This window comes from Schistocerca cancellata, chromosome 1 (assembly GCF_023864275.1).
Source record: "Schistocerca cancellata isolate TAMUIC-IGC-003103 chromosome 1, iqSchCanc2.1, whole genome shotgun sequence".
In the NCBI taxonomy this organism is placed as follows: Eukaryota; Metazoa; Arthropoda; class Insecta; order Orthoptera; family Acrididae; genus Schistocerca; species Schistocerca cancellata.
Window position 1 is genome coordinate 711,493,948 of NC_064626.1, and position 16,137 is coordinate 711,510,084.

The 16,137-nt window shown below is 36.9% G+C and overlaps 1 protein-coding gene across 3 annotated transcripts in view; it reads left to right on the forward strand.

Annotated features, from left to right (window-relative positions):
* LOC126184850 (USP6 N-terminal-like protein) overlaps positions 1 to 16,137 on the forward strand; it is a 143,035-nt gene that overhangs the window by 58,107 nt on the left and 68,791 nt on the right. For all 3 annotated transcript variants that reach the window (XM_049927462.1, XM_049927479.1, XM_049927471.1), the window contains one exon: positions 13,355 to 13,679. In XM_049927462.1, coding sequence (XP_049783419.1) covers positions 13,355 to 13,679 — 325 coding nt within the window. The remainder of the gene's footprint in view (positions 1 to 13,354; positions 13,680 to 16,137) is intronic.

The window sequence follows — 16,137 nt, forward strand, 5'->3', positions numbered from 1 at the left end:
CAGGATTGAGAATGGAAGAAGAGCTCTCACTGTAATAAAGTAGTTTCACTCTGAATGTTTGCAAGCCTATCTAGAACTTACCATTTCAACCGGATGACTGAAACTTATATGTATTAGGCAGTAACCCATATTGGGTTCGTGGGAAGAGGTAGTTAAATTCATTAGGTTATGGCTCGCTCCTGTGATTTGTATGCTTCCAATTACCTCCAGTCTAGTAAAGTTGCTGTCACTTTTGCCCAGTTGGTCATACAGGCCCTTAATTACTGAGAGTGCAGAAAATTTATATCGATGCAGATTCACAACATAGCCCAAATAATTATTGAGCTGGATACACTTTATTATCCTATCTTAAAAAGTGCAAAAACTAAACATGAAAACATGTTCTTGCTTTTTAATCTTTTTGAATGCACCTGACCAGAGAGTTTACATTAACTGTACACAACCAACTTACTCAGTTTTTTGTCTGATGGTGGTGTTGTACACTGGCAGATATTTGTAATGAGTGGCCCACAGTCACGTAATGTAACTTATCAGTTGTAAGTTGACTCTGTGAATTTACCTTATTGTATGGTGGTGTAACACACTGTATTTCCACAGTTCTGAAGCTGCTAATGTTAGCTGAGTGAAACACATAAAGTAAAGAAAAAGTTACATGTGACTTGTGGTGGCTGTACAGTTTTAACAAAATGAGTTGTTTTTTATGACTTGTCAAGCAGAAAATCCTCATCTCAGTTGAGCATGTTGTCTAACTGTATTTCCACAGCTTTCTTGACCATTGAATCCCAGTAGAGTGAGGCTGTGGCTAGTATCTTTACTTCCTCGTAATCCATAGAATGACCAATGGAAATAGAATGTAAAGCCACTGCTAATTTGTTGAGCTGTAGAAGGTGGGAGTGTCTCTTGTGTTAGAATGCACTGTTCTTGGACAGTGTGAGCAGTTTTTCTGATGTAACTTTCACCACAGTGACAAGGAATTTAATAAATAACCGCCTTTCATAAAAACAGGCCATCTTTCACAGATCCCAGGCAAGCTGCCACCTTGGCCAGTGGTCGGAAGATGACAGCCATATTAAACTTCTTCATTATTCTGGCAATTTTTGAAGAAACATTTCCCGCATACACTAGAAAGACCATAGATCAAATTTCTTCCTCTTGCTCTTCCTTTGATTGGTCCAGTGTTTTCACATGCAGTGCTCTCTTAACGAGGTGTTTTGTCTATTCATTTTTATTGAATATTTCTTCCAAATCTATCAGTTCATCCTGTAGGCTGTTGGTGTCAGACCTAGCATAGAGGCCCTTTGTACCAAAGGTTTTAAGTGTGCTCATTTTTTGTGAAGAATAGTGGCGGATGGGTGCTTGCACGTAAAAATTGGTGTGAGTAGGCTTGTGGTACACTTAGCCTAAAAGCATATCCTCCTCTCGCTGAACTAATACATTTAAAAACTGTCCACAGACAACCGTTTCCCATTCCATGGTAAACCTGATATTTTCATGAATGGATTTGAGATGCTCTGGAAAATCCCAATTTATCTTCACCGTTGTCCAAACTATAAATATGTTATTGACATCTCCAGAACACACTTGGTTTTAAAACTGTGATGTTGATGTTGATCTCTTTTTTTTTTTTCTTTTTTTTTTTTCTCTCCTTCAAAGTCCTCCATAAATAAATTGGTTACTATGGGTGAGAGTGCTACCATGGTGACACTGTCAGTGCATTCAAAATATTGGCTATCAAACAGAAAGTAAGTAGAGATTATTGTATACTTAAATAATGCTGTTAGCAGCAGCAGCAGAAGCGGCAGCAGCAGTTACTCTAGTAAACAAGGAGATGACGTCAAAGCCAACCACTAAATCAGAAGCATTAATTTTCAATGTTTTTATCCAACTAATAAAATCTACTGAATAATGGACATTGTGTTCATAATTACTGTTAGGTTGCGGCAACAATGGAAAAACAGGACAGTCTAAGTGAAGTGTTCCAAGCCAATACGTGATGAAGGAACCCAGGCACCACCTTTTCTTGTGCCACTTATAACTCTGTCTTGTCTTTTTGCGTGTGTCTCCGATGTAACATATTCAGCAACAATATCGATCATCGGCATTTTAAATTCAAACGCTGAGTCTCAGAGAATGTGCTCGGTCAGAATCAAGGAAATTTCGGGCATTTCTGGTTGGGGAGCTTTTATTTGCTGCAGACTTAAGTTACCCAACAGCCAGTGCAGGCACCACACCACACTAAAGCCAGTTTTACACTAGCCACTTGTTGGTCAAAATCAACTACTAAATGTGCATGTGCCTTTATTGTTTGCACATAAATCAGTGACCAACCACAACACGAGTGAGTCTATGGTGTCAATTATCTATAGATTGTGCCGAGTGTGGAGTTCAAAATTTCCAAGTACGTTGCACACTGTGCATGCACAAAGATGAAGGACTATGGCAGCATCTGTTAACACTAAAGGTTCTGGTTGAGTTTACTCCTATTATGGAAATGGATTTTGTGATTTCGTGTCATTTAGTCTTTATTGTATTCTACAATAATGATGGAAGCTGGAGAAATGAATTAAAATTTGTGCCATGGCTGGGACTCAAACCCTGGTCTCCTTGCTTAGTAAGCTGGAATGCTGACCATTACACCACCACAGCACTACGGTCAACATCACTGTACTGACTGCCTAGGTCCAGTGCCCTCCCCTATACAAACTTCAATTCATGTCTTCAGTTTATTTTCCCCCTAAATCGTCACTATTGCCGGGGGCTCTCTGGCATTGGAATAGCACCCCAGCGTTGGACATAATGGGGAAGGCTTGTACCTCAGGTGAATCTAATAGATCATATAATTAAATTATCGCTGAGACATTTAAGTCTCATCTTTATCTACAATAATGATGCAAGCTGAAGAAACAAATATAAAATTTATACCACAGCCAGGACTTGAACCTGCGTCTCTTTGCTTACTAGACAGGGATGCTGACCATTACACCACCACAGCACTATTGTCAACATTGCTGCACGGACTACCCAAGTCCAGTCTCCTTCCTGCCTAATAAGCAAGGAGACCGGGGTTAAAGTCCTGGCCTTGGCACAAATTTTAATTAATTTCTTCAGCTTCTATCATTATCGTAGATAAAGATGAGACTTAAATGTCTCAGGGAAAATTTAATAACAAGATCTTTATTGTGTTGTTTGCTTTGTTTTAGTGGGACACTGAAAGGTTACACAAGGGCCTGGTATTTTTTCCTACTAGTGTTCTACAAGAGAGACAAAATATATGAAAGAAAATTTTGTTTGCATTTTATAGAGAAAGAACCTCCACTGGACATAAATAAGAGTGTAAATAGATTAATATATTTTCATGAAAACTATTTCAACAGTGAAAACCCAGAATTACTGGACGAGAAAAATAATTTTCTATGTTATGTGGCACCTAGCAAAAAAAAAACAAGATCTAAGGATAAAGGAAAAAGGTGTTGTTCACTGTGTTCTACATACTGTCTGATGTGTTTGCAAGCATACATATTCTCAAGCAAATAAATGTACGTGTTCTGAAATGTTTGGATGACACTTTTCATATTCTTTCACTTCTCTGGAGTATGGACAATTTACCACGTGACATTTGACAGGAACTTCTGATATGAATTCTCCGTTGATCATTAATATGCTATATTGTCACTTCTTTTTCCAGCATTTTCTTACTAAATTTTGATTTTTCCATAAAAAGGATAACCCCCCATAATCTCAGTTTCCCATTCAGATGGAAAACTCCACAGCAGACAGCTTTCAGAACACCAGCAATTTTGGTGCTGACATCTAAACGAAAATGACCACTGAAAACAGGTGACTCAGTATGGGTATAAAACACCAGGGACATTACAGTAGAAGCACTTATCTCAAATGGTCAATTGAGACAAGAAAGTCGATCGCATAAAAGAGGCTTTTAGCACGTGTAAAATGAACTCGCCTGCTGGTTACACTAGAGGTCACTGCACTAGCATCACCAGAGTATGGTGCACTGCCATTGGCTACAGAAGGAAAACACACACTCCCACACATTAGGTTCCGACTCCTTTCATCTTACTTCACAGATTCTGAAGCCTTCCACCGTACTTCAATTTACGGTTTAATTCCCCATGCTCATCAATCTTTGCTTTTTTTCTGGTTGAGCGCAAAGGAAAGATCTTGCAAAAATGTGAGTATAATTTGTGGTCGTAGCATGTCAGAAAAAACCTCAATTACCTTGTGCCCAGATATCAATTTCAGTTTTTTGAAGAGTTTTTACTTGCTGTTATGCACATGTGATTTTTTAAGAACTCATGAAATTCATTATCACAAATTATTGTATAAACATTGTGTTGTACATTTACTTTCCTTCGCTTACACACTTTTCATATAATGTGTTGAAGAGGATTACGATTTTTAATAATGTATGCCAATGTCCTATTTTTTTCCTCATATTTTGGAGGTTTTAACGTTTTCCTCAGTTTTGCGTTTTTCAAGCAAGGACCACATGAAAACGCGAAATAGGGATTTCACTTTATGCTGACAACTACTAAATAATGTATTCATATGGTGGACCTAGTCTGATTCGTGAACAGCATACAGAAGGTAGCAACGTGTCTTGGTTAGAGGCCGTCAGTTGACACAGAAATAACTTTGTGTGATGGATTAAATCTTTTCAGATTGTGTTTCCTACTGTGCTTTAGAGAATGACATAGTACTACCACCATTCATATCATGATGTACTGCATAAATATCCTGTTTACTCTTAGTATAGATCGACTACTGATTCCAAGTTTAGAGAGTTGTAAAACTAAGCACTTCATGAAAATTTAGTGTAGTATCCTGTATGTTAGAGAATCACAACAGGTCATGTTTTGACATACTGATTCATGAAAGACAAATGGTAGTGACTGGTCAGCTATAAGGGTCGTTCAATAAGTAATGCCCCACATTTTTTTTTTTTTTTTTTTTCTCTCTCTCTCTCAGTACATATGTATTGTTAAGAGTCAGAATTTGGTGACTATATACACCACATGTCTTGTTCATGTCCTATTTTTCTATGTAGTCTCAATCATGTTCTATGGCCTATGCCATCGTTGTGGAAGTGTGTGTATTCCCTGCTGGTAAAAGCTCTTGTCCTGTAGGTGTACCCATGTTTTCATTGTATGACTGACACTCTTGGCATCTTCAAAGTATGTTCCCCATAGAGAATCTTTAAGCAGCCCAAAGAAATGGTAGTCAGAGGGTGCCAGGTTTGGACTAAAGGGTGGATGAGGCAATGACGGCTGTGACAGGATGTCCCGAGCGTAACTGATCATGGAGCTCTGTTTCTGCATTTCCTGAGGCTGTAACTTTCCTTACCCATCAACCAGCTGTACTCATATTAACTGCAGCATTGTCATAAACTGCACACAAATCTTTATAGATGTTCACTATGGTTTCTTTTTCTGCACACAAGAATTCAATATCATGCTGCTTGTAACGTGAGTTGTATGTAGACGCCATTTTGACACTGCTACAGCTCTGCCATCTGCCTGAATGGTTCGAAACTTCACCAGCGCACAGAACAAACATCAGATGTGAAGCACCAAAAAGAATGTTTGTCTGTGTTATTAATAGCTTTTTTTTAAAAAAAAGTGGAGCATTACTTATTGAACAACCCTCATAATAGTGTATTGGAAAACTTTTATCTGTGGAAGGGACTAATTATAAATTATCATTTATATTTGAACTTCATACCTGAGTATGCCAAGTTCATATGAGTGTGAACTATCAGGAGATTGAATACGTAGAATGAAGGCTTGCCAATTGATAGAGATATTTTTTAAAGTGTCACAGAAATGCAGAAAATCTGACATAACACACTCTCCAAGAAAGATATGACACTTGATGGAAATCTGTCCTGGAAACATCACTAACTAGTTTCCATTGTCAAATCAAAGAGTATATTGTTGCTACATTGTGAAAGGAAAGGTAGACAAGATGTGCATAAATAGTTATAATTCTCAGGTGAAATTCATAAATGGAATAGAAAGAAAATCTTCTTTAGTACCATACATAATATCCTATCCTTCAACTACAATAAGTAGTTTCTAATATAAAGAGTGAAGGCTTTGATGTATAGAAGTTATTTTATTATGTACTATTGTTTTTTGATGTTATCTCAGTGTCTAGTCAAGACACTCAAAGAAAATTTCTGATCTCAGTGGGAAAATCAGTAGTCGTTATTTTGCTTCACACATAAGTTCTTTTTATGGGAAAGTGAAAAAAGTAAAATGTTCAGCTTATGTTCCACCATGGTATAAATGTTATCTAGCTGAATCTGAGTCATGTCACTAATAGGCACATTCGGAGCCATGTCACTAATAAGCAGATTCAATTGGTTAACTGGGGTAGGTTAGGGACATGCAATCACTGAAGTGGCTTCCAATTGAAACACTTGCACCAGGCCAGTGAGCCACATGAGATTATTATATTATAATGAAATTTTTTATTCTATGTTTGTGCAGAGCAGTTTGAGTATTTGTAAAGTGTGCTGTGTTAATTGGGTACTACATTAGCTCCTTCATTTATTTAATTTGTAGTAGCTGTTTGTGTTGACATAGTATGTCGTATTCAATTGCTTTCATTGGCAATGTATTTGCAGGAAATTTCATTTAGATTTTGTTTGTTGCTTTTATAGTCTTGGTGCAGCTATCTTTTTACACATGAAAGTTATGTGATCTAAATCCAGTAGTGTTTTCTCACACCACTAATGTTGCCACTGTCACCTAGGTGACAATAGATATAGTGCTGAGACCATTGTTCATTATTACAATCATTTTTGCCAATAGGTAGAAAGCACGAAGTAGATTTACCAGCTGCTGCACTTCAGTTGTTGAGCTTATAGATTATATGTGTCAACATTAGCTTAAGTTCTTGTGGATTTACATACTAGAATGAGATTTTCACTCTGCAGCGGAGTGTGCGCTGATATGAAACTTCCTGGCAGATTAAAACTGTGTGCCCGACCGAGACTCGAACTCGGGACCTTTGCCTTTCGCGGGCAAGTGCTCTACCATCTGAGCTACCGAAGCACGACTCACGCCCGGTCTCACAGCCCTACTTCTGCCATCTCGTCTCCTACCTTCCAAACTTGCCCGCGAAAGGCAAAGGTCCCGAGTTCGAGTCTCGGTCGGGCACACAGTTTTAATCTGCCAGGAAGTTTGATTTACATACTGTTGTATTTGGTGAAGATTTATTAGAGATTGTTATTAGTAATTACACAAGTTATTGTACGGTGAAAATAGTAGGGATAAAATACAGTGTAAAAGGTTATGAATAACTTGTACAGAAAACAAACTGGAGTTAAGAGTTGAAGGTCATGAAAAGGAGTTCTTCAGAAGGGAGTGAAACAGGATTGTGTCCTTTCCCACACATTATTCAATCTGGATATTTGAGCAAGCTGTGATAGTATCTAAGATGACATTTGGAAATGGAGTTATAGTTCAAGGAGAATAAATAAAAAACTGAAATTTCCTCTCTCTCTCTCTAAGGCTTTTATACTTAAATGACATAGATATTCAAACTGAAAAGATATAATGAAAAAAGGATTGAAACAAGACTTGTACCTCCAATTACCAGTCAGAAGCACTTGATTGTTATTTTCCTCCCTTTTATTATTTTATGCACCATGGAAATGTTGATAGAATATGCACCTTTGTTTAAAAATCTGCATTGGCCATGAATTCAACCCAGGCCACTCATATGCCAGGTGTGAATTCTACCGCATAGCCGCATAACCAGTTGAAAGATCGATCTTTCTTTGGGATCTTCAACACACTCTGAAAACTTCAAATCCAGTATTCTCGAATTTTTGAAAGTTGTATGAGACTGCTTTGACTGCATGATACTTGAGTTCTGAACTTCAGATATTATAAATTTAAAATAAAATTAAATATAAAATTTTTGTCATATTTATTTGTTTTCTATCTTTCTGTTAGTTGCTCTAAATTCGTGAGGATATATACTGTCTATGCAACTAAACGAAGGCAGTTTGTTTGTTGCCATACGTGTTTTGCTTCATTTATTTGGAAAGCATCATCAGTGGCTTGGAATACATGTTTCTTTCTATATACATACAGTAAACATATTATGTGATAGATGGTCTCAGGAAATCCAGTTATTCCGGAATATTGAGCCAGATGTATGAATATCAAGACTTTCTGTTGAACTCCGAAATTCTGCTAGGTCATTATTCATTTTTGTTTAAAAGAAGTCAAATTCTCATGACGCAACACATCTGTTGATATTGATCTCCTCCTCCTCCTCCTCCTCCCCCTCCCTTTCCCTCTCCCTCAGTCATTCCAGTGCTAGCTTTTTCACAGAACTCCTTAATGAAGAATACTCAAATCATTTAATGACCTGCTCCCAAGGGATGGAAAGACTGTAATTACTCATAAAACACACTCACTGTAATTAAGAATGTTTTTGTGACACTTGTCAGCTAGTGTGGAACACTCTGTTTGGTAAGTTTCTCACCTTAATAGTTTCAGTTGCTCTGCTGAGAATTATATGAGATTTTCATGCAGCATTCTTATACACACTCAGATCAAGTCTATATCACATAATTAGAAAAGGAGTATTCCATGAGCATTCCAGTAGTAATGGGCTTAGTTGGTTCTGGGACTTTTTGCTAATTTTACTTGTTTTAATTTGTGATTATTACTTCTAAACAGAAGATCCCGACCATCGATCAGACTCCAGAGTGGAGGAAGAACTAAAGAACTAAAAGAATTGAAAACAAATGAGTTGCCAGGTCTGGACAGAATCCTAAATAAGGTTTCATACATTGTACTCTGTGTCATTGGCACTTTACTTAGCATGCATTTATCACATATTTCTCACCCAGTGTGAAGTCCCAATCAACTGGAAAAAGAACAATGGACCCACAAAATTGCAGTCTAATATCATTAACATCAATTTGTTGCAGAATTCTTGAACATATTCTCAGTTTGAATATAATAAATTTCCTGGATACAGAAAAGCTTCTATCCACAAATCAGTGCAGATTTAGAAAGCATTGCTTATGCAAAATTCAGCTTGCCCTTTTCTCACATGAGATCCTGTGGACTGTGGGTGAAGGCCAACAGGGACATTCAATATTCCAAGATTTCCAGAAAGCAGTTTGACATGGTGCCCCACTGGAAACTGTTAACGAACGTAAGAGCATATGGAATAGGTTCCCAGAAATGCAAGTGGCTTGAAGACTTCTTAGTAATAGAGCCAAGTGTATTGTCCACATTGATAAGTGTTGATCAGAAGCAAAGGTATAGTCAGAAGTTCACCATGAGAAAATAATAGAACCGCTCTTATTCTCTAGATACATAAATGATGTGGCAAACAGGGTGACCGGCAATCTGCGGTTGTAGTATATAGGAAAGTATCCTCATTGTGTGACTGTATGAGGGTACAGGTTGACTTATTAAACAGAATTTATGTTTGGTGTGACGAATAGCAGCTTGATCTAAATTTAGGAAAATGAAAACAAATGCAGACAAGTAGGAAAAACAATCCTATAATTTTGAAACACAGTATGCTGCATGGCAGTCATGTTGATTAAATATGGAGGCAAAATATTGCAAAACAAATGAAATGGAATAAGCACATGACGACAAATGTGAGTGAATGGTCTACTTTGATTTATTTGAAAAATGCAGCTCATGTATAAAAGAGGTCGCGTATATAACACTTGGGCGACCCATTCTTGAGTACTGTTAGTGTTTGGAATCCCCTACCAGGTTGAATTAAAAGAAGACATTGAAGCAAATCAAAGTGACTTTGCTAGATTTTTTACCAGTAGGTTCGGTCAATATGGAAGTGTTAAGGAGATGCTTTGTGATCTCAAATAGGAATCCGTGGGGCAGGGAGACGATGTTTTGTTCATGAAATGCTGTTGAGAAAATTTAGAGAACTGGCATTTGCAGCAGAGTGCAGAACAATTCTACTAGCTCCAACGTACAATTCGCGTATGGATCACGGAGTCTAGATCAGAGAAATTAGAGTTCATACAGAGTGTTATAGACAGTCATTCTTTCCTCCCTCCATTTGTGAGTGTAACAGGAAAGGGAATGAGTAGTAGTAGTAGTAGTAGTAGTAGTAGTACAACAAAGGACCGTTTTCCATGCATTGTTTGGTGGGTTGCAGAGTATGAAGATTAGTGCTTAATGTTCACTGTAGCATTAAGTATGCTGCTGGATGTCTCATTATATGATTGTGACAGAGAACTGTGTAGTAAGTCAGTTGAAAGTCTAGTCCCAGTTAAAGCTGATCTGCAAGTACAGTCGACAGCACTAAAACTGGCAACCCCTCAGAATTCTCTGTCTGGGCATCAGCACAATCTGCCAACACTGTCTGATGTGAAAGTTTCAGGGTGACATGCTGTCTTCTGCTCCAACTGTCACAGTGTTGTACCTGCCCTTGGTCTAGTGCTAAATGTCCCTCAATGTAGATATAAAGTTCCTAGTTCAAGTCTCCTTATTCCTTTATATTTGTTAACCACATTCAGCTGTCTGCTAAATTTATCAGTGTGATGGAACCTTAAAGAAAATTTTCATCACTTTCTATCCCACCAGTAATAGCAAACCTTCCACAAAAGTGTTAGTGGTTGCATCAAGAGCAGAAGAGTTTCTGTATGAGAGTTTCCTCACCATACAGCAGCCCCCGGCCACTTGACATCAGCCACCACCTGGCCAGGTGAACGAAACATGATGCATCTTGGGCACATTTCTGCTCTCACAGTGGTAGGCATAAAATTGTTTCTTATGGTGGTTTGATTTTCCATACAAAGTAATTTCTGTAAACAGAGTGAACACTCTGCAGTTACACAACATGCTTAGGTTACTAGGAGTGTGTTTATCAACTGCCATTTTCTTATTTGGAGTTCTAGTATTTGTCTCTCAGTTATGAATTGGCTTTTTCATATTTGAATCTTATGAACATCATTTAACCATTATGTAATAACTGTAGGTGGGAAAAGGTCTAACTTTGGCAAGTTACTGTTTGTTTTGGGTTTAATTGATGTGTGAAGGCTGTGAAGCTGCTTTAAATGTTTGTGCCACATGTGGGGGGGGGGGGGGAGTGTTGTCAGATAAATAACATCAGAAAAGAATTTTCTCATTTTAAGAAAGAACGTCTGGTATGGATGTTTTTCCACACTCAGAAAGTTTCTATTACTGACATATATGATGAACCATGACAATGTAACATTTGTGCAGTATTCGCATTCAGTAGACAAGGTACAGAAGCTAGTTAAGGGGTAATAAATCTGTCACCAAGCAAGATATGAAGTGCATTTTTGCCTGGAAAGGAATTTCCTTGATGGTTGTTAAATAAGGAGCAAGGAAGGTGAACATTTGAGGGTACAAGATCAGAAGTAGTGCATGAGTGATGAATACCCCCGGATAGTTTTGTTTGTGAAATCAGCAGTGTGTGTTGTCATATAGTGGCATTGACACATTTTTGTTGGTCATTTCTCTTACAGTGTGACTGAAAGGTGTCTCAGTTGTTAGCAACAAATACCAGCTTGTGATGGAAGAGTTCATAATGCACAACACAGTACCATTTTAGTACCATCAGATGCAAAATATTATCTTTTCGCACTGCCCTTTGTTCAAGGAAATGTCTTTCATATGGGTTTAGCCAGTAATTTCTTCTCAAGGAGTAAACATAAGGCCATCAGACTATTCACAAGTAACAATATTGCATAGGAATGTTCAATGAGTGAACTGACGATGTTCAAACAAAAACGCAGTAGTAGTCGCCCCTTTCATTTTTGTTGCTTTGAATTAGAGTATGTAGTACTCCTAAACCTGACTTCTGAACCTTGGCTATCGAAAGCAAATGTTACACAAAGGTTAAATGATTGCAGTTCGTCACATACGTCAGTTGAGTCTTCATGAATGTGGAAAGTGTTTTCTGACATGATTTGTCCAACAGTACTCATATTGCCCATGACAAATGTTTCAAGCTGCCTCTGCAGCCTTCACCTGTGTATTAGGCCCAAAGTGAACAATATGACTCAAATGTTAGACATTTTCCACTTGCAACTCTGTTTTATAATTCTTAAACATCATTTATAGGATTCTAATATGCATAACCCAATTCATAACTGCAAGACAAGTACTAGAACATCAAATGAGAAAATGACAATTCATAAACATGCCCATAGCAGCAAGTTATGTATTTTTGTAATTGCGCGTTTGTTACTATATTTATCAAAGTTATTTCTTGCCGAAAATCGAACTGTAATAAGAAACAATTTTAGGTTTATCAATGCGAGAGCAGAAATGTGCCCAAGGTGCGCCTTGCCGCCTTATCTGGTCAGACAGCAGGTGCTGGCGGGTGGCCGGTTTCTGTTGCTGTAGGACAAGGAAACTCGTTGAGCAGAAACTGTTCTGATCTTGATGCAACTAATAACTCTTACTCAGAAGATTTTCCTATTACTGTATTCTGGTGGGCTACAAATTGAAGCAAATTATCTTTGAGATTCCATCATACTGATACTGTTAGCACACAAACAAAATGCAGTAAAAAAGGGTGGGGGGGGGGGGGAGGGGGAGGAATGAGGTGACTCGAATTTACGGCTTTATTCTAAATTGTGTGATGCTTAGCATTAAACCTTGAGCACATACAGCACTGCAATAGCTCAGACAAAAGACAACACTTCTGCATCCTACAGTGTTGCCAGATCATGCAGGTATCTGCTTTGACTCTTCCTTCACCACCCTGGTGTGGTGTTCTCCTTTCTCCAAATCATGTACTCTAGAGTAAGTTGCATAACTATGATGGGGAAATGGCCAGTTTTATTCTGTCTTTTTGTTTTTTAAATAAAGCAGCAACTTTCATGATATTTTAATTATGTAATTTTTGAAGTAGTTAAAAGTGTGATTAATGTGCAGAGAGAGAGAGACATGGCCCATTGCTGGCACATAATGTAGTAATATCAGTACACACAAAGACCTTCATAGCTCATCCACATTCAGTGGAAGTATTTCTTTTAGTAATGACATATAGTCTTTTAGTAAGCTACCATACAGAAGTATGTAATTTTGTAATTAAAAATATACATTGCAGCTAGCCAACCAAATACAACAACAAAATTTCTCTGTACAGTTGAAACAAGAAATAGCCAAATTCCAATTGTAATTTTAATTTGCCATGTATCAGAATTTTATCTTCAGTGTTAAGATCAAATCATATATGTGTCTGTTTTAATGTTTCCTGTTACATGTCATTACTGTTTTGTTGTCACATAAGACATAGTGTTGGCCTGTTTGTTATATGTTGTGATATATGTAACATTATTGATTTTAAGGTTAAACTGGAGCATGACTTTGGTTTTGAGGATGATGTAGTGATGGTGAACCTGGAACAGTCAATGGCAGAACTGAAACGTCATAAACTGGATTATGCAGGATCACCCCCACCACATGAACTTCCAAAGCGACCATTTGGACAATTCTCTGAACCAACATTTGAAAGAAAAGTGGGTCGGCGGAGCCATGAATTTAGTGCAATTGAGAAAGCAACCAAAGAAAGTGTTGTTTTGCGAAGAGATGCAGCAGTAGCTGAACACAATTCTACCAACTCAAATAGCAACAATAGAAATTCAAGAGTGTCAGTTGGTGATGGTCTGAGTGGTAAGTTGCTTTATGTAACTCATCTCTGATATTGACCATCATACACATTATTAGATACATTTCATGAAAATATTTCCATTGTCGTAATATTTCATGAGAATGTGACATGTGTGCATTGCATGGGAATTACACAAGTGTAAATCTTTGGTAATTGCAATTATTTATTATTGAATTTGTTTGTGTGCCTGTGCGTGCATTTTGTAATTTTTTAATACAATGCTCACATCAGTAATTATTGTAGTAATGCATTGTTCAAAATGTCCTGTTTGGAGTGCTGATGATACCATTTGTGTGCAAAATTGTAGTGTTGAAAACTATATATGAATATTTATCAAAGTACTTTGCTGTTAATCCATTGAAATTCTTGCCTGCTTCTTCCCTTTGTAGATTTTGGCATGTATCCACAGTACCTTGTTAATACTTATGCAAAGAAGGCAATTTATTGTCATTAGTAGTACCTTTATTTTATCTTTTGTGTATACTAGCTGTATGAATCACAGCCAGTAGCCTTGTGCTTTATCTTGCGAACAATGAACAAATTCTAAAAAGTTAAACAGTGTTAATTTTTGGGTTCATTAACTTATTTAAGAGTGGGATTGATATTCACTACAGAAACTCCATGAGTGTTAGCATTGGCAAAAAACATGCCAAATTGCATTTAGTTGTCAGATTAGCAAAGTTTTCAGGTGAAAAGTAAGGCCCTAGAAATAATTATGTAGTATTCAGTAACAAAGAGACACATTTAAATAAATTCTCATTTTGGGTAAACATAAAACCACACTCCATAAAAAGTAACAGAAAATGGCAGTGTCAAGGTGTTCCAATAATTTAGGCTAGATGGGGCAATTTGTAATGCGGCAGTCTTTAAAAAAGTTGTATGTAGGGCTTTGTGCATCAAAAAGTGGAATAACAGTGAATAGAAGCTAGAAAACTTCAAGCGGCAGATGTAGAATGACGTGCAATGAAAATGACATCCAACAAGTGGCCCAGGCAATTGACTGAATTATTCTAGGGATCAAAAACATATGAATTAAAAAAAAAAACTGAAAAATTTTTCTGAATTTGCAGGAGCATCAGGGCATTAGACATATCTTGAGCAAACTGAATGGTGTCAAAATTGCAAAGCAAGTGTATGGTTTGTGGAAAATTTATAAAATAAGATGCATTGACATATTTGCCCATTCTATTGGTTTTTAAGATTTTAAAAATAAATCCAGACTTTTATAAGAAAAGATTGTAATCTCCCCTATCTTCACAGTTCCATTGCTTCCTTCTGAATCTTTGGAAATAATGTATGATCTGTGATTCCTACAGCTGTATTTTCTCCACCCCACCCCAGATTTTCACTGTTAAGTAACATTAGGTTTCAGTTACTAAGGCATAATCAATATCATGAAAGTGAAAACATGCATGAGTTGCTTACTTTTGTATTTTTCATACCTTTTTGTAAAATGAATGTCCTGAGCATAACTGTTGTCAATCTTTGTGTGCTGCACTGTGCTACTGTGTTAATATATTTTTCAATATTTATTGTACAAAGTCTTCCTTATTTAAAAAAAATAATTAACACAAACTATGTTCTAATTGTTGATATACTTCAGTCAGTATTAAAGTTTGCATGAAGTTATTTTTTGTGTACTCCCTGTTTATTATTGTGATTCATTTCTTCCATTGGTGATGGTTAACTGCACCATTTTTTTACACATTTCACAAAATAAACCCGCACTTGAATTCATTCAAAAATAAATGCTTTACAACACAAGGTACCTAGTACACACATTAGTGTTAATGTGTTATTTTGGAAGCATGATCTCAGTTTCCTTCTTCTTTCCCATCCTTCCTGATGTGTTGTCACTGTTCTCAGGTAACCACCATGAATTACAAAACATTGTTTTTTTTAAAACAATTGTTCATTTCTGTGTTATAAAATGCCTTTTAGCTTGACAGTTTCTTGCACTGTACATTTCTAAAGGCTTTCTTCATTGAGTGTGTTGGTAAATCATTTAAGAGTATGCAAGTTTTATGAATGTAAGCTGAACTTTAAAATAGTTGAATTCTTAATGGCAAATTGTCATATCTGAAAATAAGTCTGTCTATTTACGCAGCTTCCTTCCAGTTCAGTGGAATTCACTTTTGATTGCAACATTATCTACAGTGATGTAGTTGACACTTATAAGCGAGAAAAATAAATTTAGGATTCTTGAAAACATTCCTTGAGGAAACTTTTATTATTTCACTGTAATTAGTTTCAGCGGGAATCCATCCTCACATGGCTACATCTTTACTTACATTCCTTCCCTACAATATTCTTTAGCATTTCTGGCAACTACCAGCTAATATTTATGTCTTCAGGTGTGCTGATAATGAAAATGCTAATGAAAATGTAAGATTAGCTCTCATTTTGAAGTTATGATGGCGTTACGTTATTGCCTATATAAGCTTAAGCATTTATTTAGCT